Raw genomic sequence first — 20,632 nt, forward strand, 5'->3', positions numbered from 1 at the left:
AGAACTGTAGGTCGGAATGGCCTGGAATGTCATGAGTGGTATTTGGAGGACACCACTTTAAACCATACTTTGCTGAAGGTAAGAGGTACCTTCCTGACCTTTGACTTTTTCCTTGTGTAGAGGCAGGGCCTGACTCTCCAAGGCGTATGCAGAGTATGGGCCTGGGGGTGGGCTGTCTCCTGCTGCTGGGAAACCAGAGGCTGGCTGCTGCTCCTCCTGCCTTTACAAGTTGGTAAGAATTTGCAGTGAGAGGTGAAGAGCACAGGATGAGGGTGGGGGTCCAGGCCAACTCTGGGTCTGTCCTGTAGCTCCTCCGCTGAGCCCAGACTGCGCGGCTGATAGAACCAGCACCTTGTCTCTCCAGCCTGGCAAGCTTGGGCTAGCTTTGCCTGTTGCATTTGGTTGCCATGGCAGCAGAAAAAAACGAGGAAGAATGGAAACATCTGGCAAGCAGATGCAGAAACTTGACTGTTCAGTTTTCCTTCCTGGTCTAGGAGACGATGTTTGTGATGGTCACAGGTAGGGAAGAGGTGGCGCTAGTGTTGACCTGGCTCTGGCATTGATGTCTCCAAGGGCACCAGCACTGGGGGTGCGGTCGCTGCCATGCAGTAGTCACGTTTCGGGCTCTGTGTTGGGGGAAAGATGCTGCAGTGGCGTCTCTGCTCTGGAAGGGAAGCTGCTGCTTGCTGTCATTTTGTTTTTTCCTGGGACTACCCCTCTGGTCCTCCTCTTTTACCTCCTTGGTCTGAGAAGCATGCCTTCTCCCCCGACCCCCCAATCTCCATTAGAAAGGTGTTTTCTAGTGGGGGAGTGGCTGCCTGGTAAGGGGGTGGGTGAGGCGGGTCTGAGAGGTAAGAGGTGGGCTTGCCAATGGCTCCCGTTTAGCATCTCTGTAGTAGCAAAGCAGAGGTGGGAGGAACAGTAGAGGTCAAGGTCTGGTTCTTCCCCTGCACAGACTTAGGCACGGGGCATGGACAGCTCACAGCAGAAGAAACTGGTCCCAGGTCATATGGCTGAGCAGGACTCAGGCTGAGTTCAGAGCAATGCTTGGGTTTGGGGGACTGTTTTCATGCCAGGTGAGGGGTGTTCTTCAGGCTGGTTTCCAGCTCCTGGGTTGGGATGGGATGAGGAACTGGAGCCTTTGTTCCAGAGAGGAGTTGAGGGGGGAGGGGAAGGAGCACAGAAAGCCACAGTTGAGTAACAAGGCCACACTTGCTGAATGAAAACCCATGTCAGACAGCCTCCCCCGGGGTGCTGGGAGTATACAGTGAGTGTTGGCGGTCTGTCTGTGTGTGTCTCTTTCTCTGAGAAGAGGGGGTGTGGAGGTGTCTGCCTGCTTGGGACAAGAACTTTATTTTCTTCCTGCTTTTCATAGTGCATTGCTTTTCCCAAACCCCTTAGGTGGTGGGCGTGAGCACTTTAAAAAATTTGCTGGTTGTGAGCGAGTGTGCCTCTTTTCATACACCCTCCTCTTATAGCATTAATTCTGGCTGAGCTCTCTGTGTAGAATCCTTGAGGACAGGGAATTAATTTGGGGGCCTATTTTTCTAGGAATTGATGGGATACAAGTGACATCTAATGATGGCTTCTCAATAGGGGAGTCCCAATTCCCCATAGCTTTCTAACCTCCTGGGGAAAGAATAGGAGTCCAGTCCCCCAGCCACAGGTTTATTACAGTTTAAAGGAGCCCCACGTAGATAAGGTGCTTATAGGGGTGTTTCCAGGAAGTGATTTGTTTAGAAGCTAATTGTTTGGCACTTTGAGCTTTCTGGGAGAGAAGTGCCTTGGGAGTAAAAATAGAGCGTACCTGAGATTTAAATTCTGGGGTCTCCACTGGGAATAGCCACAACAAAGCTTTTCATTTAGTGTAATGTATCATGGTTTTCAAAAGGTCATTAGAGTCTACACAACCATTTTTGAGATGAGAATAGTTTTCGTCCCGTTTTGCAGAAATGGAAACTGAGGTCCAAAGAAATGATGTGACTTGTGGAGGAGTGACTAAACAGTAGAGTTTTGTTGAAACCTGGTTATTCCAGGCTCCTGGTCTTTCTACCACCCCAGGATCCTCTTGGTTTGGAGAAGGGGGTTGGGACTGAGAAGAGCAGCAACAGCCTGCTTCTGTCACACATTGGGACTTGCCTTGGGATGATGATTCTGTGGCAAAACCCAGGTGTTGGAGTCCAACTTCTGTCCCGGACAAGTCATTCATCTCACTTAGCCTCAGTTTTCTCATCTACAAAATGGGTATGATAAAGCTGGCTCTCCAGGGTTAAGGGAGATAATGCAGGCTGAGTGCCTGGCACGTAGTAGGTGCTGGACAAGTCCAGTCCAGTACCTCTGCTTGCTTGACCTTGTGTACCGACCCTTAGGTTTGCTGGTTCTTGGCTTGGTGACCTATCTATTAAGACAGCGATAGGGTAGGGAAGGGTGTTGCCATGATCCCACTACAGCTTACTCTTGTTCATGATGTTACTGGGAGGCATCTGGGGTTCCCAGTAACCAAACTCAGCTCAATTCAGACCCAACAGAAAAAAATGACTTCTGAATTTATAACCTCCCTCTTACCACATTGTCAGTGTTGTATGCATTTGCTCCTGGGTAAGTAGGTAGCAAAAGCAGTTCCTTTTATAGAGGAGGAAACTGAGGGACAGAGAAAGTGATTTTCTGTCCAGGCTCACTTGACACATCCTTCAGGAAGTTTAGAGTAGGATGAAATCACTTTGCTACTGGGCTTCTCCAGACAGAGTTTTGTCTAGTTCTAACTTCTTTTGTTCATTTCAGCTGGGAGGCAGTTGAGTTAAAACTCTAGCTCACTGTTTTGAACTTCAGCCCACACCCCTCCAGCAAAATAATCAGCATTCATGTAGCCCAAGCCAAGGAAAGAGACGTCTTTGTTCAAATCGTCCCACTGTACTTTGGGAATCCAGAAACCTGGCAAACAGGCTTTTAAGTTAATAGATTTTATTTACTGACACCAAGAGTCTGCCTTCCCATAGCGTGTGCAGGTGTCTTGGTCTCCTCTTCTGGGAGCTGTGTGACTCATGTGCTTGAGGGCATGCTGTTAACTGAACCACCTTTCACAGCTACTCAGCTCAGGGGCTCAGGCTCCTCTCCCTCAGGAGAGGACGGATCTTGAGTCTGAGGAGTTGAAGACAGAGTCAGTCTCTGCCCCACCAGGCTCTTAAGTGGGGAACACACCTGTGTTCACTGAAAGGCGATTCTTTCAGTATTGTCTCCCTTCGGGAGGCTATATAAATATATAACACCATTGATAGTCCTATTGTTCAAAACGCATGGTAAACAACCTCCAGAACTTTCCATTCAAGCCAGCTTTTTAGCCAAGTGGGAAAATTGTTTTTGAGGCTCTTTTTTTTTTTAGGTTGGGGGTAAGTAGAAGGGCAGATGGAGAGAGAGAGAGAGATTCTTAAGCAGGCCTCAGTGCAGAGCCTGACATGGGGCTCAGTCTCGGGACCCTGAGGTCATGACCTGAACTGAAATCAAGAGTCAGACGCTTTACTGACTGAGCCTCCCAGGTACCCTGAGACTTTTTTTATATCCTTTTTTTGGGGGTACCCAGTGGTATTCCAAGCATGACCACCGCATGTTTTGTTTTGCTTTGTTTTTTAAACTAGTTGTAGTTCCAGATAACTAGTTATGTCCCAAAGTCATATTTACCATTGGGAGACCTGGGAGTTCATTACCGTTATTAAGGAGATTCAGAGGAACATCCTCTGAAGGCCGATCTTGTCACTGGGCTGAGTGCGTAGCTGTGTGCACCTTGTTCTTTCAAAGAGCCAGGTCAGGGACTGCGAGGTAGGGATCGAAACTGTTGCTCAAGCTGGGAGCTGTCCCTGCCCATGGGGAACCCTGATGAAGACATTCACTGTTTGTAGAGACAACACAGTCTCTTCTCTGGGGCAGATATAGTTTGGGCTTTAGTCATATCGCCTGATAAGCCAGCTTTCTCTGGGTGTGGCTGAGCAGAGGTCTCTGTAAATGAAGGTGGAGTTGTCCTCATGTTTTTCTTTCTTCTTCTACTCTGCCACACTCCAGCCACCCCTCTCCCCGCCCCTGCTGCAAACCACTGTGTTCCACTGTCCCTCACTGATGTTCAGTGTTGGGACCACAACCAGTCCTTCTCCAGCTGAAATCTTTTCGTAATTGGCTCCTTAGGTGGTGGTTGTACCTTCCTTCCTCACCCATCCAAAGTGTAAGACAGTACGGTTGTCTGGAGGAGCTCCCTGACCAGTCAGCATCCCTGAATGGGGTGGGGACATGGGGCTAGAAAGCAGGAGGTGATTAAAGTCAGAGCTCAAGATTGTAAGGCACAGAAAGGGTGCAAGTGGCCATCATCATGGACCATCCAGGCCAGTCACACATCCATCTGAATAGCCTTTCTTTGTCCCACAGAGGAGAAACAATATAGCCAGTTGATGGAATGTGATGTGGTCATTTAAAATGATGTGGTTGTGGGGCACCTGGCTGGCTCAGTTGGTAGAGCATGTGACTTTTGATCTCAGGGTTGTTAGTTCAAACCCCGTTTTGGGCATAGAGCTTACATAAAAATAAATAAAAATAAATAAAATGATGTTGATGTGTTGAAAATAATAGAGAAAATGTTTAATTTATAATAAGTTTAAAAAATCAAAATGCAAAATCATAAACATAGTATCATAACAATTATATAAAAACAAAAAAGCACTCTTTTCCCCCACACCACCCCCAAAACCAGACATATAAAGAAGAATGGAAGGATATATACCAAGTGTTAAAAATGATATTCCTTTGGGTAGCAAGAGTATGATCATTTTTTTTTCCTTTTAGATTTTTAAAAAATATTTCCCAAGTATTCTATAATAATCCTCTGTCTATGTCTTAAATGGGAGCAATTTCAACTTGATAAATCCCAAACAAACCTATATTATTGTTAGACTTTGTGTCCTCAATTTTGGCATAGAGCTACAGCCGCCATAACTGAGAACTCATCCTTGTCTCAACCTCTGGAAATCTGAACGTCAGGCAAGATGAGGTTCCAGGCAGACGTTTTGGGCATAGTTCTGCTTGGAGGCAGGGGCTGGACAAGGCAGCCTCTCAGGGCCTTTCTCACCCCCCTGTTGGCGATTATCTCTCTGCGCCATGCAGCCTCCGCCAACGGCGAGCGGGCTGAGTGCTGTGACATTCTCTGAGTGGGGAGCAGGAACAAAAGTCTGGCTGGGACGGAGGCCGGGGGCAGGGAATCTGAAGTGAGTGCCTGAGCTGATAAGGAGCCAGTGATCTTTCCGCCTGGTGGGACTTGCACCTCCAGCTGCCAAGCATCTGGTAGAGCTCAGCCCCTCGGAAAGCTGGTCCCGCTGCAGTGGTCCTGCTGTTGGCACAGCTCACAGAGCACAGTGGTCACGGCTACTTCCATGAAGAAGTAATGGTGCCGGGCGTTGGGGCTCCGTCTTGGGGCGCAGGAAGGATCCCTTATCCTTTGTGCAGTAGCGGTTTTGAAGGAACCTGCCTCTCTCCAAGGTGGAAACTAGGATTTTCCCTCGTGGCACCTCTGTAAAAGTGAGCCTGGCGAATGGACACCCAGAACGCTGCTTCCTCGTTGGGTCTTGTCTGGATGCTCCCTCTCTTCAGGCTCCTGGCCCAGGCCTCCAAATCCAATTTCCGCCTCTCCTCAGGCAGGGAGCCTCAGTATATTGCCGCTGCCTGGATCGTGTTGCCCATCAGGGAACCCAGCCACAGAACAAGGAGACTCACACTTGGAGGAAGGCTTACTGATCCCGGAGTTAGTAGAGTCTGGGAATCAGGCATCAAGATGTTCAGGGATAGGCACTGAATTTGTTGGAGGCACTCGCTGCCTTCCAGGCTTGGAAGGACTGCCGAATGCTGGAGCTGTGTGGAGGCAGGTGAGAAGGGTTCTCTGTAGTGTCTCTTGAGTGTCCTACTGAGATGTTCCCAGAGTTCTGGCTCTCTCAGGGCAGGCAGACCTTCTTGACAGGAAGCATGGTGTCTCTGGGTGCTGTTGGGGATGCACAGAGGGGCTTTCCATTGGGGTCCCAGGCATGTTTCATTGCTTCCTGCTCCCAGGCATGGCACAAGGGGTTAATATCTCTGATGGTTCTATTTTGGGGCAAAGGAGTGTTCCTAGAATAGGGTTCTTTGTTGAGTAATCTATTTTGGGAGGCAAGCCCCACTGGCGTTTATGTAAGCGATTCTCTGTGTGTATCTGGGGGTGTGGATGTGTGCGCAAGTGATTTCTTATTACTAATTATAAGCAGTTTCTTTTGGGAGCCAGAGAAATGGAGGGGGGTGTGTGTGTGTGTGTGTGTGTGTGTGTGTGTGTGTGTAAGGAGTATGGGTTTCTCTCATGTGAAGAGTGGCACAGCTGTGTATGCACATCTGATTGGGCAGTTGCCACAGACACCCATTAAGAGATTAAATGTGGGGACCTTAGGACAGCAGGCAGGAATGATGGCCTTGGCCCCTTTGTGGGGTGTCAGCCATGAAGGTGTGTCCAGCTGTGATCGTCTTGAGTCCCTGAAGCAGGTGGACTTTGTGGTCCTCTGGTACAGTCTGGAATCTGGTATTTTCCAAAAGATCAGTCATGGTACATGAACCAGTTCTAGTTTGGAGCAAATCTCAGGTTCCACTTCCACTGCAGCCTGGCACTTACTGGACTCTCTCATGTCTTCCCTCAGGCCACATCCACATATGTCAAAGCAAGAGAGAAACCAAAGGCCATCCAGCATGGTCAGTGAGACGTCCACAGCTGGAACTACGTCCACCGTGGAGGCCAAGCCTGGTCCCAAGGTGAGCTCCTGGCCACTCACTCCTTCCTTCCACCCTTTAATATTGTGCAGGTGCCCATCGACCCCCACCATTGTTTTGTGAGGGAGGCATGTAAGAAGTATCTTCCTCAAAGGTCAGATCAGGAAGTGGAGACCAGTTGGGGTTATGTCACTTGTCCAAGAAAACAGGTGATTGCTGGCAGAACTGGGACCGACATCTGAGTCCTTGGATGCCTTCTTCATTTTTCTGACTTGTCTTGGGAGGGCCACACCTCTGTTCACAGGTGTGTTATGAGACTGCCTGGTGGGATTTGTGGCCGGTGGGCCTGAGGAAAGGTGAGATGTGGGACCATTGACTGAAGAGCAGGGAAAAGAACCAGCATTGCAGAGAAGGGGTGAGTGCTGAGGACTAAACCCAGGTAGGACGGTAAATAGCTGGAAATTGGCAAAATCTATGATGGAAAAGTAGCTTTGCTCCAGAAAGCCTAGGACATATGAAGGCCAACAGCTGCTGGTGAAAGTTCATTGAAAAATCCCTTTAAGTTTTTTTTTTGTTGTTGTTTTGTTTTTGTTTTTTTCCCTCCGTGACCTAGACGGGAAGCCTGCTAGGCCTTGGATTCGCCTTTTAATTAAAATGCTGTGGCCTTGTGCCCGCCTATTCTGGTCTCCTTGCTATTCTTTTCATCAAAGGGCACTGCTACTCAGAGTAAGGCAGAAGAGCCTACAGCTCTCCTATCGTGTAGGTGCTTTTTGTGACTCCCGAAGTCCCCTAAGTGCTGCTAGAATTTGAGTCTGCTTCTTCCTAGATCATGAAGTCCAGCAATAAAGTCCACAGCTTTGGGAAGAGGGACCAGGCCATTCGGAGGAACCCCAATGTTCCGGTGGTGGTGAGGGGATGGCTGCACAAGCAGGTGAGGAGACTGGGAGGGGAGGGGGGGAGGGGGGTGGCTCTAGCTGATCTCTGTCCTTACCCTGGCCCCTGGGAGCTGAGAACAGACTCTTAATAAGCTCTCTGTTCCTGGCTTTGTCTGAGGGAGATGTGCTGTCCATTTTTATGAGTGGATTGTCTTCTCAGTGGCTATAGCTTCCCTCCCCAAACCTACTTGACCCCTTGGGTTCCCAGTACTATTGGCTGCCCCGGGACCCAGGCACTCACTGGGTGGGTCAGTATGAATCCATCCTTACCCACAGTCCCCGGCCAGCACTTGGCCTCTTGATGTTAAAGAGCCTTTGCTATCATTTGGCTGAAAAATCCTATCTTTTCCTCTCCCCTGGTCTAGCACACATGTCTAGCTCCCCAGTACCTTGGATTTCGAATCAGCCAAACTCAAACTCATTGCCTCCTCACCCCTTACCTCTCTTTTTTCCCCAGCCTACTTTTTCTGGATCTTAGTGACGATACTACCGTTCTCCTAGGTACCCTGGTTAGAAACAGCTCTTTCTTCTCCTACATCCCTCCACTCGTGAATCCCTGTCAGCTCCCCTGAGGCTATCATGCATCTCTCAACTCGCTACCAACTGTTCTGTCTCATGTCCTCTGGCCACAAATAGGCTGTGAGCTCCCAGGGCCAGAGAGCATGTCCCTTTTGTCTCCTTCCTTCTCTCCTTGCCATCCATCCATTTGTCCTTCTGCCTATCTGTTTACCAAGTGCCTGCCAGGTTCTTTTTTTTTTTTTCTTTTCTTTTCTTTTTTTTTTTTTTTTTAATTAAGATCCCCTCAAAGATTTATTTGTTTTCAGGAGAGGGAGAGAGAGCGCATGCAGCAGGGAGGGGCAGGGGAAGAGACAGGGAAAATCTTGGTAGGCTCTGCACTGAATGCAAAGCCCAACGTGGGGCTTGATCCCACAACCTTGAAATCATGACCTGAGCTGGAAACAAAAATTGGACACTTAACTGACTGTGCCACCCAGGATCCCCTGCCTGCCATGTTCTAACTGCTTCCACAGCATGGATAAAGAGCTGAATAACATGTGATTCCTGCCAGTGAGGAACTCAGTTTCCTGGGGAAACAGACACATCTCTCACATGTCCTCTCATCGCCCTCATCGTCTCTCACATATCATACCATCCAAAAAAACACAAACTCCAAGAGCTATGATGTTAATTTTTACCAAATGCTTTGAGGGAAGACAGAAGAGGGCATTATATTGTGCACTACATGGAAGAGGTTCCTGGAAGTCCCCTCGAAATCTCTTTCCCATCAGACTCCCCAAGGCAGCTTCCATAGCTAACCTTCTCTGTCAGACACAGTGCTGGCATCTCTCTCAGTGACCCCACTTCCCTCACAGCTGTGTCTCTTTCCTTGCCTCTCTGCCCAACTCTTTGCCTGAATAACCTTCTGACTTTTCCACTTGCATCCCCGTCCCCAATAAACAAAAGTATGCTCCTTTGATATGTGGAGGAAGAAGGAAGGGGCTGTAAGTAATTCTCCCCAGCCCCCACTGCCCAGCCCAGTAACTGTAAGAGGCCTGTGTGGAGTGCTGTGGACACACAACACAGAGAATGTAGCTGTGCGTGGGGGAGTCCTGAAAGGCTTCCCAGAGGAAGTGACATTTGCACTAGGTGTGAAAGGATGGAGAGGAGTTTTCCAAACAAAGCAATATGTCAAGATCTTAGAGATCATCTGGTCAGAGCAGAAGATAAAACCAAGAGATGCATGAACTCAGCAAGTTAAATTTGTTTTTAGCACTTTAATAAGTGGAGAGTGAACAAAACTTCATGCTGTGCTTAGGTTTAGAGACTAACACAACTGTTATTTTTTTAAATTTAAACTTGTCGAAAAATTTGCAGAAGGAAAACTTTTTTTAAAAAAGATTTTATTTATTTATCTGACAGAGAGAGAGCACAGGTAGGCAGAGCAGCAGGCAGAGAGAGAGGAAGAGGCAGACTTCCTGCTGAGCAGGGAGCCTGATGTGGGACTTGATTCCAGGACTCTGGGATCATGACCTGAGACATTTAACCGACTGAGCCACCCAGGTGCCCAGGAAAACAGTTTTAACAGCTAAAAGCAACTCTGGAGTTTTCCTAGGTTTGGGAGAAAAATGACCCTACAGCTCTACTATTTTCCTACCCTGGCCTTATTTATTATTTTTTTTTTAGAATGTTTACAATCACCTAAAATATTTTTAATGAATGTATTGATTTACATTTTAGATGCATAAAGATAAATTCATGTTATGAGGCAATTGATAGCAAGACAATCCAAGTCTCTTACACTGAATGAAAGGAAAATCCATTCTGTGTAAATCAATTTTCTCTTCAGCAAAAGAGAAGATATTTTCCAGAATAGCACCTAAATAAATAAATAGCTTCCTTTTTGTTAAAAACTGATTTCTTTCTTAATGGAAGAACTGTATTTTTTGAATTCACATCTTTCTTTCTAAAAGGAGGATATTTACATTAATCTGTTTCCAGGAAACACACAAAACTTCCTGGGGACAAACCATCATTGAATCTAAATTTGAAAGTCCTATTAAAATATGACCATGCAGTAAACTTATTAATTCATTAATTTATTGAAAGAACGAGTGGCTATGGGTAAGTCTTGGTTCTAACATCACGCCTTGCATGATTGGAAAGGGGAAAGAGTATGCTCAGATATTGTCTGATTAGTTTTTTTTTGCTTTGCAGGACAGTTCTGGAATGAGACTATGGAAAAGGAGGTGGTTTGTGCTCGCTGATTATTGCTTGTTTTACTATAAAGGTGAGCTGAGGCTCAGGCCATCAAGGGCTCTTTTTGCGGGAGGGGATGGTGAGGTGATACAGGGGTTATATTCTCAAACCCAGTGACTGGACCAGTGGCCCAAGCTAGTTTATAACCTGTTTACTTGCCAAAGTGTTCACTTTTACATATGTGAATGGCTGATGACTTCATTTTTACCAGTCCTTATACTTGAAGTGCCACTTGTTGAGTTAAAATAAATAGAATCCAGTTTATCTGCTACTTAGGCTCTCCAAGTCTGGAGTTGTCTCAGCTTCTACCCCATTTGGAACACAGGCATGCCTTCAACACCATCTGGAGAGGTGGGAAGTGTAGATAAATCACTGTATTTTATAACTTGTTGTCTGGATCTATCCCCTGTAATATTGGATGAACCAACTTGTGAATTTAGTTGGCCACATGTACATTTTTGGAGTGCCAGTACAAAGAGTTAGGGCTATGCAATAGTGAGAAAGAAGTAAGACTCAAAATGTGGAGGAAGAGAGAGTTTTCTTGTAAGACAGACTAGGCTGTGTTAGGTGCTTTAAAGGACATTCAGTGTGCTTAAGCAATTCAGGGGGAGCAATAAATTAATTCCATGTTGGAGAATTGGGGGAGGCTTTTCAGAATCAATGGAATTTGAGTTGGGCTTATAAAGGTAGGTAGAGCTTTGCCTGCATATGGGGGCAGATGGGCATTTCAAGCAGAGGAAGCAACTTGAATAAAGTTCTGGAAGCAGAAGAAAGTGGAAGGACAGACCTGTGAGGCCAAAGTGAGTCTTGCATGCAGGACATGGTAGAAAGATGGCTCAGGAAGTGGGTAAGAGCCAAAATGCAAGGGGGTTGTGCCACTAGGTAGAGTAAGTTAAACTGCGTTTTGCATCCAGTGGGCAGTCAGCAAGTGTCCTTGAGTAGGAGAGCAGCAAGACCAATGCTGTCATTAGGAAGTTACCTCTGTGATGAAGATAGTTTGGAGGAGGAGGAGAATAGATGTAGAAGGTAGGCTATTTCGCACATGCTCTAACTTTGCCTATGAGGTTTGCTCTTCCCAGAATGCCCTTCCCCATCCTTTAAAACACTTTAGTTATCTCCTTCCAAAGCCTTCTCTGCCTCCCCGGACTGTGTGCCGCTTCTGCCTCTGTGTTCCCACAGTACTCGGCATACTGCCCTGTTTCAGGAGTTCACAGGTTGCACTGAGCATGTCTCTGTGCCTGTGTCTGACCCCATCTGACTCACCTGTGTCATTCCCGCATTAACTGCAAGGTCCCCAGGGAGCACCTGAATGGACGATCAGTGATGACAGTAGTCCTAGGGAGCTATAAGGGGCCTTGAATGGGGGCAGTGGGATGGCCCAACCCAGGAAAGGGTCCACAGAAGATGATTCTGATGTGTTTTTTCCATTCAAAGACAGCCGAGAAGAAGCGGTCCTTGGGAGCATCCCTCTGCCCAGCTATGTGATCTCGCCTGTAGCCCCTGAGGACCGCATAAGTCGCAAGTATTCCTTTAAGGTACTGCCCCCTCCCCTCCAGGGTTGCAGCTCCACCCTAACAAATTTTGTGTTCCTAAAAATGGCCTCATAAAAGCAGTTGTTTTATGTGGGGAGTGGGGAGAATTTAAGAAGCTAGAGTATTTCAGGTGTGTGTTAACAATGTTGTAAATTCTTTAAATGATAATACCACATCAGAAGTACTTTCATTTGTATCTGAGCTTCTGAGTCCCTCAGCTTTGCTCAAGTATTCAGACCGTCTTTCCTATCTCTACCAGTCCTGTGATTCCTCGTCCCCCTCATGCCTTCTTATCACTGCAATCAGCCGGTCTAATTAGTATCCTTCACTTCCTGCAAGTGACGGTCACTCATCATGGATTTATAGCAGTTCTATTATGAAAACTTACATTGAGGATTAGAAGCTCATGTTGAAGAGCTTTTCAAGTTTGTCTGCTTCGTTTTTCTTGTTGGAAAGCAAATAGAATCAAATTTGATCTGTTTTCTGGATCACTAAAGGTTCCCACGGAAATCCCTTCAACAGTAAAACCCCTTTTCTACTTTCTGCTTGGTCACATGTCAAGCGAGTGTGGCCGTGATGACTGATGGTGGTCCTTTGACGCCCTCTGGCCTCTTCAGAGCTGGGCGTGGAGGCTCCAGGAAGGTGGTGGTCAGGCCCAAACTTGGGGAATCCTGGGGCCACCTCGTCTGGTTACTTCCACGCATTCCTTCCCTTCTGCTTTTTTTTGGGTCTCCTAGGGATGGTAAGGATAGGGTGAGTTGAAATTCTATTTAATTGGCGGTTGAGTGCAAGTCTCAGCACTGAAGTAAGCGGCCCTTGGTGCCAGTAACCACAGGGGAACGCCCTCTCACACTGCTCAGGATACAAGGCAATGAAGCGCATTTCAAGTGGGGGAAGGGGCCCCTGCTTCCACTACTCATGTAGCTTAGCTGTTCATATGTTGAGGGTGTAAGGTGAGTACTGGACATTAGGTACTAAAGCAGAGGTTGAACAGAAGTCAAGTTTGCCAGTCATAGAGAGCTAAAGGATCATGGAAAAGCACAAGATAAGATACTCAGCATTCTCTGTGAACGTTAAAGAGAGCATTGGTATGTGGTATCCACGGGGTCTGCGTCAGCATCTTGATCTTGAGTCCATTGTGGGGGTGGTGGTTGGAAAGTCAGTCTCACCCTCTACCTTTCCTTCTGGGCTGATGATTTAGCTTTGTTCTTTGCCAGGTTTGAACTGTCCCTCTCTTTCCCTTGGCTGTCTCAAGCCCTGATGACTGCAGAGTTGCTGTCGGTTGAAGATTCTGGGATCCTTCCCTATTTCTTGTTGCATGCCTTATATTTGTAAAATCGTTAATGACCAGAGAAGTTCTTCCATCCATGTAAGCTCATGTAAGGCTGTGGAGAGCCAATGTTGTAAGGTCAGTGTTATGAAGTTTGTTTTATAGATTAAGAACATGAGGATTAGAGTACTTAAGATACTTGCTCAAAGTCACAAAGCTGGAAGATGGTGGTGACAGAACTTGAATGTGAACTATGTCCTCTTACAGTTGCATTCAGGGAGGGAGGACAATTTCTTTCTCTTCCTCTCTACTTTTCTTCCACATCTTATTTTGGTCACCTCTTGCACACACACTGCAGGAGGTAGGAAGTGATTCGAATGAATGTCTATTGTTATCATTTTAGGAATACTTTTCTATTTAATCATTCAGAGGCCTCTCCTGCTGATTGATGGCTCTGAAAACATTGTGTTCAGTGGGTTTCAGACTGGTCTTTTGCAGCCTAAAAGTCTTCCTCAGAACACCTTCCTTTCTAGGGTTCAGTGTTGCTACTGGGCAAACAGTTGGGATAATGTTGTATGTAATTTTCAGGGACAGCATTTGAAATATGGTCACAGTAACTGATTGTAACTATATATATTTCATTTTAACACTTCACTGGGGAGGTGTGAAAACAGATTTAGAAAAACATCTTTTATGTGTCATAGACTCTTTTCTTTTTGAAAAAAATTTTCTTAGAAGGATTTCAGTAAGAGTGTCCTTAAGCTAATTTTTTTGTCTGAGAGACAGAGGCATGCATGTATGTGGGGGATCCCTGTGGGGGGTCCTCAGGGTTTGAGAACAGACAAAAGCTGCTGCAGGCAGGTCAAGTGGTGTCCTGCTGGTTCTCCACAGAACCAGCTGTGGTTTCCTGATAGTGGAAGAGTTCCCTTTCCCTTGGGTTGCAGTGTGGTTCTTTTAAGGGCCAGTGAGTGGGACCCTTGGGTAGTTCAATATCTATGTTCTTGGGCACACTGAGAAATGCACAGTGTTTAGTGTCCTGGGCCTTATGCCTGCTTCTGATGTCAACTCTTCATTATGTCCAGAGCTGAAATTCTCTGGCTGTTGCTAAGGACACCTCACCTGAGACTGTTGACAGTATCTGTGGTAGTAGATAGGAACAGCCTGAAAGGTTATATGGTCCCTTCTTTGTCTTTCTTTTTCAATTGTGTGTGCAGCCTGGCAGCCCCTGTGCCTTACCAGCTGGTGCTAGATGGACCCTGAGACACAGACAGCTCTGTATGAGGGTGAAGCAGGGCTCTTGGTAGGGTCTAGAAGGCATTCTACAATGCCCTGACCACCAGGCCTTTTGTGCTCTGCTGGCTCATCTGGGTGCCTCCCCAAAGAGCTCCTGCTGGACACACAACTGTCCTTGGCCTGCCGGTCATCTCTGAGCAAGCTTGCCCCTTAGATCCAGGATCTGAAGCAAAAAACATCTCCATGCAGGAAAGGGTTCAAGCATCCTTAATGGGGAAAAAAGCCCTTATTGGCCTCCTTTGAGCTGCTCTTCTGTCTTAAGACCAAATGTTCCTGACCTGAGCTCTACAGTGTCCATGGATGAATCACATCTTTACATTTTTAACCTGTAATGTTTCCTTTGATTAGGAGAGCAGGGGAAAACAGGTATCTGTAGCACCTGTGCCTTGGTCACAGGTAGAAACCAGAAAGCTCTTCATATCACATTATGACTATTGTAAATATCTTGAAATGGGATTATGGGCATCACCACTTTGAAATTACAATAATTATTACTACATTTCTTTTCCTTTTTTTTTTTTTTTTTAAGATTTTATTTATTTATTTGACAGAGAGAGAGAGAGAGAGAGAGACCAGAAGTAGGCAGAGAGGCAGGCAGAGAGCGGGGGAAGCAGGCTCCCCACTGATCAGAGAGCCCGATGTGGAGCTCAATCCCAGGACCCCGAGATCATGACCTGAGCCGAAGGCAGAGGCTTAACCCACTTTGCCACCCAGGCGCCCCTATTATTACTACATTTCTTATGTAATGATTTATTAAAGAACCACCCATATCATTATGCCACATTTAAGAAAATTTTGGTAACTATACTTCAGTACAACAAATTTCCTTTATTTTATTTGCATACATAGAAACATTCTAAGAAGAGTTCTTAAGATTTACGAAACTGTCCAAAGGGTTCATGCCCCCCCCAAAAAAAGAAAGATTAAGACCGCTGCTTTAGATTCTTTCTGAAGGCCTGCCGAGACATGTGGTTTTTCACTTACTTATATTCAGCAAACTTTCAATGTGCCCCATTGTTCTACTTGGTAGGACACAGATTCTGGGTACACAATAGTGAGAAGGTAAGGTCCTTGCCTTCACAGGGCTTATATTCTAGACTCTCCATCAGCATGGAGGTTATTAGGAGGTAAGAAGAGAATGGGGAAGAGCTGCCCTATTCCTCTCCCATTTCAGTTTTGTCTACCATCTACACTTCTGTCTTGGCTGTTGTCATCCCTCCTGTTGGTAACTAACTTTCTGCCAAAACAGTGTCTGCATGGTGAGTACTCTCTAGGTATTGGTTACGCCTGCTTCAGCCTGCAGACTCTGCGGCCTCCAGCCCATCCTCCAGACTGTTTCTGAGTTGCACATCTGTTCAGGCTCTGCTCCCACCATAAACCCGTCAGCGGTTTCCCCATTTCCTGCAGGAAAAAGCCCGGTCTTGGTTTACCAGCCCCAGCCTATCTATCCAGCCCCATTTGTAGCCACTCCCAGCTTAAGACTTTCCCTCCAGCCATGTACAGTTGCCTGGGGCCCCAGAGCATTCTTGCCCACAGGCCTGTGCCTGAGCTTCAACCATAGCCCAGAATGTTCTTTCCCCAACTCTTACTGGTCCTTCAGGCCTCTGTTTGGGGGTTACCTCCTTCAGGAAGCCTTCCTAGAGCCCTCTGGACAGTTTAGGTGCCATTCTTCTGTATGTCTGCACCTCTTAGCACACTGCACTACGGGTGGTTAATTTACCTGTCAGAGTCTTCACCAGGAAGGCGAGCCCATCAGCCAGTTCTGCCTGGGTAGATGGAGCTGGTCCCATTCTGCAAACAGACCACACAGAGCAGTCATTTATAGTGAAGTCGCGGTCGAGTGACTTCCCAAGTTCAGGCTTCCTTGTAATTCCTGTTTTGTTCTCTGTACATTAGCAATGGGGAGAAGGCAGAGAAGAGTCTTCTCAAGGTTTCTAGACAGTTCATTCGGTCAGCTTAGATTATTCAAGTGACTGGCCCTACAATAACCTCAGCTAACATATCTTTTGAGCCTAAAAAATGGTAGGCGGTGCTGTAAGTTCCATATATGCATTATCTCATTTAATACTCACACAGCCTTAAGTGGTAAACACCATCATCACCCTCAGTCCCATTTTAGAGATGAGGAAACAGAGGCCTGGGGAGGTTGAGCCGCTGGACCAGGGATGCCCTGGGGTAAGAGGCAGGCTCACCATGCACGTCAGGCTGACTCGAGGGCCTGAGCTCCTACACAGTTCAGTGTACTGCTCACAGTCAGCGCAAAGGTTGGGGATGAGGAGTTCCTTCTTAATGTTAGCAAACGGGCACCATAGTCTTTGTAAGTCATAAACCTCACAGTCTTATCCTTGACAGTTGCCGTTCTCAGCTCTCATGTCCAGTCCATTCCCAGCTCCTGGGATCTGGTATTATCTGCTACTTTTGTCCAGCCTCAGGGCGATCGTCTCCTTCTCAGTCCCTACCACCATCTCTCACCTGTACTCCTGTAATGGTCTCCTGCCCCCAATCTCCTCATCTGCCCCAGCCCGGCTCTCACCTCTTCATACTGCCAGAGTGTTTTTTCCAGACAAGAATCTGATTTCCCCAGTCCTTCGCCCAAACCCTTTAATAGCATCTCCTTGCTCTTGTACACGAGACAAAACCCTAACATGACCACAAGGCCCTGGTGACCTGGCACTGCGAACTCCAGTAGCTTCACCTCGCCCTGCTCTCTCCTTTCCTCCCTGCCAGGCATGCTGGCTTCATCCTCGAACATGTCATACCCTTGTCCACTTTGGGGTCCCACATGTCGCTCTGTGCTACTTTTACTAGAATATCTGCTTGCAATGTAGAGGGTAGCTTAAATGTCACTCCCATAGGTAGGTCCTTCTCCAGGGCCGGCCAGGGTCCCCAGCAGTCCTCTCACAGCCTCCTCATCTTCTTGGTGACACTTACTACAGTTGTAGGTATTTGTAGTCTTTCTACGTGACTGTAAACTGTCTGGACCTGGATTAAGGCTGTTCCTTCTGGTATAGTGCCTTTCACATAAACAGTTAATGATAAATTATTGTTAAATGAATGAGTTAGAGAATGAATCAGTCAGTTGATGGGCCCTGGCCTTGGCCTCTGTGTTCTAAGGCTGATGCTGGGAGCATGAAGTGTGAGCATTCCAGTTTCTTTCCCTAGTGCTGGATCAAGACCAGAGTCCTAAAGGCCAAGAAAGCAGTCTTGTCCTAGGAGCCTTAAGTTTTTGAGGTAAAATCTTCCTTGCTTACACCCTCATTTCCTTTAGGCATAGCCTAAACTTTTCTCTTCGGTCATGCAAAGTTGCCTAGGAGAACTGTGTTAATTGGAAAGCAGAGAGCAGAAGGGAAGGGAGCATCTTTGAGATGAGACTAGGGAAGGGTTGAGAAGACTTCTCATCATCTAGGCTCTGGGATCTTCCTCAGACTCAGTGCACTTTGGACTTGGGTCATGGGGCCGACTCCCTGTACTTCTCACTTTTACAGTTAGTATGTCTTTTATGCCCAAGCACAGGCAGAATGTAGTTAGGAATCTGTTCTTCAGAACCAAGGGCAGCTGGACAGAGCACATATTGGCAATTTGGTTAGAGGTTGTTTGTGATCATGTGTAGCTACTCTGTAACGATGGGTCTAACTCCCAAGGCCCATTTGCAGACATGCCAACTCTCCATGTTTGAAGAGTGTCCCATGTTGATTTCCTGGACAAGCCTGGCTCTAAGAACACTAGTATAGTAGGGACCTGCTTTCTCTCTCATATCCTTGAGGGTGCCTTATTCTTGTGGGTGGCCTTGTGTCTGGTGGGGCGAGTGTCTACTCTCTGTAACTGGGCAGAAGGTCTGGGAGGAGGTATCAGAGAAGTTATGGGGTCCTTGTCCAGGGGAACTTTTCTAGGACTTTCTGCTGACTCATAATAAGACACAACACATTCCTTTTCATTCTTTTCTCACTGTCCTATCTCCACCTTGCTAAAACAGGAGGAATCTTTTCTGGGACAATGACTAGCCCCTTATACATGCAAGGAAGGATATCAGGTTTGCTTTGGTCATTGTAGGGACTCTTAGCTGCAGGCTGTTTGCCTGTACTGTCTTGGAACTAGCTGGATAGATTCAGGTATGTCACTGTCACTAGCAGGCCCATATTTTATATGCATTTTGGACCTAGGTGTTAGTGTGGGTTGCAGAAGCCAATGTTGACAGCTCATCTGAGAGGTTTCATCCATGACCATTAGTGATTCTAGAAGCATGCTATTTCCCAGCTCCTAATTGGTTCTTTCATTTTGTTTTCTCTGACTGGCCCTTGTGTGAGGTCTGCCTTTCAGTCTGGATCCAGATTATTGGACCAGTGATCTGTGTAACCATTACCAAATTCTGGGTAGGACCTGGGAACATTGTATGGAGAAGCTCGGACTCAGAGTCAGATAGACCTAGGAATAAATCCTGGCTCCAACTCTTCATTTATTCAAGAAACATTTGTTGAGCACCAACTCGGTGCCAGGCACTATTCCTGGGGATACTTCAGTGAACAAAATAGACAAGTCCTTGCTCTCATGGAGTTTCTATTCTGGAGGGAAGCAAACTTGTGTGTAAAATAGATAATGCCAGGTAATGTTAAATGCTGTGAAGAATCCGTTCCTGGGCGTGGAGACCAGGGAAAGTTACTTAATATCTCAGACCTTCATTTGACACGTGTGTAGAATAGAGATTCTGTCCCTACCTCTCAGGGCCATTGGGATTAAAATGAGATGAAAGTCATGGAAGTACCCAGGAGACACCTAGGAGCCACTGGTTGCCTTTGCTGATCTTCCTCCTCACACAAGCATCCTATGCAGATTTGGTGAGGTTTTTCATTAAAAAGTTAAGACAGGCCCCTGCCTATCAGAACACAGAGGGAGGATCTGGTGGCGTTGCCTCTTCGTTGCACTCATCCTGGCTGCTTTTCAGTGGTCATTTCCAGTACCTCTTCTTGGATTTTTTTTGCAAGGGTACATGTGAAAGCACCTTGAGGCTTCCTAGCACGTAGTAGGCATACAAGGATTTTCAGTCAAATGGCAGACTCTTGTGCCTTTGGGGAGAGAGAGAAGAGCAGCAGGTCTGATGGGCACACGTCACGTTTCACGGCCAAGCTGGGAGACCCAGCGTGTACCTGCGCCAAGCCACCTGCTGTTGCTGCTGATTGTTGGCTCAGTTCCACTAACTGCTTGCTTCAGAAGAACCCAAACAGGGATTCCAGAGAGTTTGCTTCTACAGAATGAGGGTTTTGGAAATTCTCTCTCACAGATGCCTTGACGGTAGGCCCCTCCTTGAGCAGGAGTAAGAGAGATAGCTACAGGTACAGCTGCAGGGCCTTACCATGGGGACCAGACACAGCTGTCCCTGGGGCTGACTGCACTAGGAAAGGGGAACCCCGCCGTGATGTTTTCCAGGCGTGGGAACAGACTGGGTGGCACCTGGGCTTTTGGTCTGGAAGAGGGGAGAGCATGGCTGGAGTATCTTCTTGTTTCGGCTCCTGGAAGTAAAATGGGTGCTGACCTCTCTGACCTGGTTTCCACCTCCTGTTTACAGGCTGTGCACACGGGCATGCGAGCACTCATCTACAACAGCTCTGCGGGGGGCTCTCAGGCTGAGCAGTCGGGCATGAGGACCTACTACTTCAGTGCAGACACCCAGGAGGACATGAATGCGTGGGTCCGGGCCATGAACCAGGCCGCACAGGTGCTGTCTCGATCATCGCTGAAGAGGTCAGTCCCAATGGAAGGTCCCCATCAGAGTACTTCACACACTAGGATGCGGACCCAGATAAGAACATTTGGGTGCCCCAATTCCACCTTTCAGTCACTCGTATTAAGCACTGCCCTTTCTTTGAGGTCCTATTTAACAATGAATTCTTCTGGGAGGAGAATGCATACATGGTACGGTCCTCCAGAAGTTATCTGGTCCTCTCCGCATTGGGCAGAGAAATGCAAAGACCTGGAAGGGTGAGGTGATTGCCTGGGATACGGAGCCTTGGAACCTGGTGTGCACGTTTCTCATTTGTCCTTCTCTTCTGTGGGGTGGGAGGGACAGTCTTGGGGCACCAGACTGGGGAAGA

General features: G+C 47.2%; 1 protein-coding gene across 2 annotated transcripts in view; it reads left to right on the forward strand.

The window, feature by feature from the left end:
- LOC111149727 (pleckstrin homology domain containing A7) overlaps nt 1-20,632 on the forward strand; it is a 213,152-nt gene that overhangs the window by 132,270 nt on the left and 60,250 nt on the right. For both annotated transcript variants that reach the window (XM_022506967.1, XM_022506968.1), the window contains exons 5-9: nt 6,690-6,801; nt 7,586-7,690; nt 10,410-10,482; nt 11,886-11,986; nt 20,107-20,282. In XM_022506967.1, coding sequence (XP_022362675.1) covers nt 6,690-6,801; nt 7,586-7,690; nt 10,410-10,482; nt 11,886-11,986; nt 20,107-20,282 — 567 coding nt within the window. The remainder of the gene's footprint in view (nt 1-6,689; nt 6,802-7,585; nt 7,691-10,409; nt 10,483-11,885; nt 11,987-20,106; nt 20,283-20,632) is intronic.

This window comes from Enhydra lutris, unplaced genomic scaffold, assembly GCF_002288905.1.
Source record: "Enhydra lutris kenyoni isolate GAN:26980312 unplaced genomic scaffold, ASM228890v2 scaffoldscaffold22, whole genome shotgun sequence".
NCBI lineage: Eukaryota > Metazoa > Chordata > Mammalia > Carnivora > Mustelidae > Enhydra > Enhydra lutris.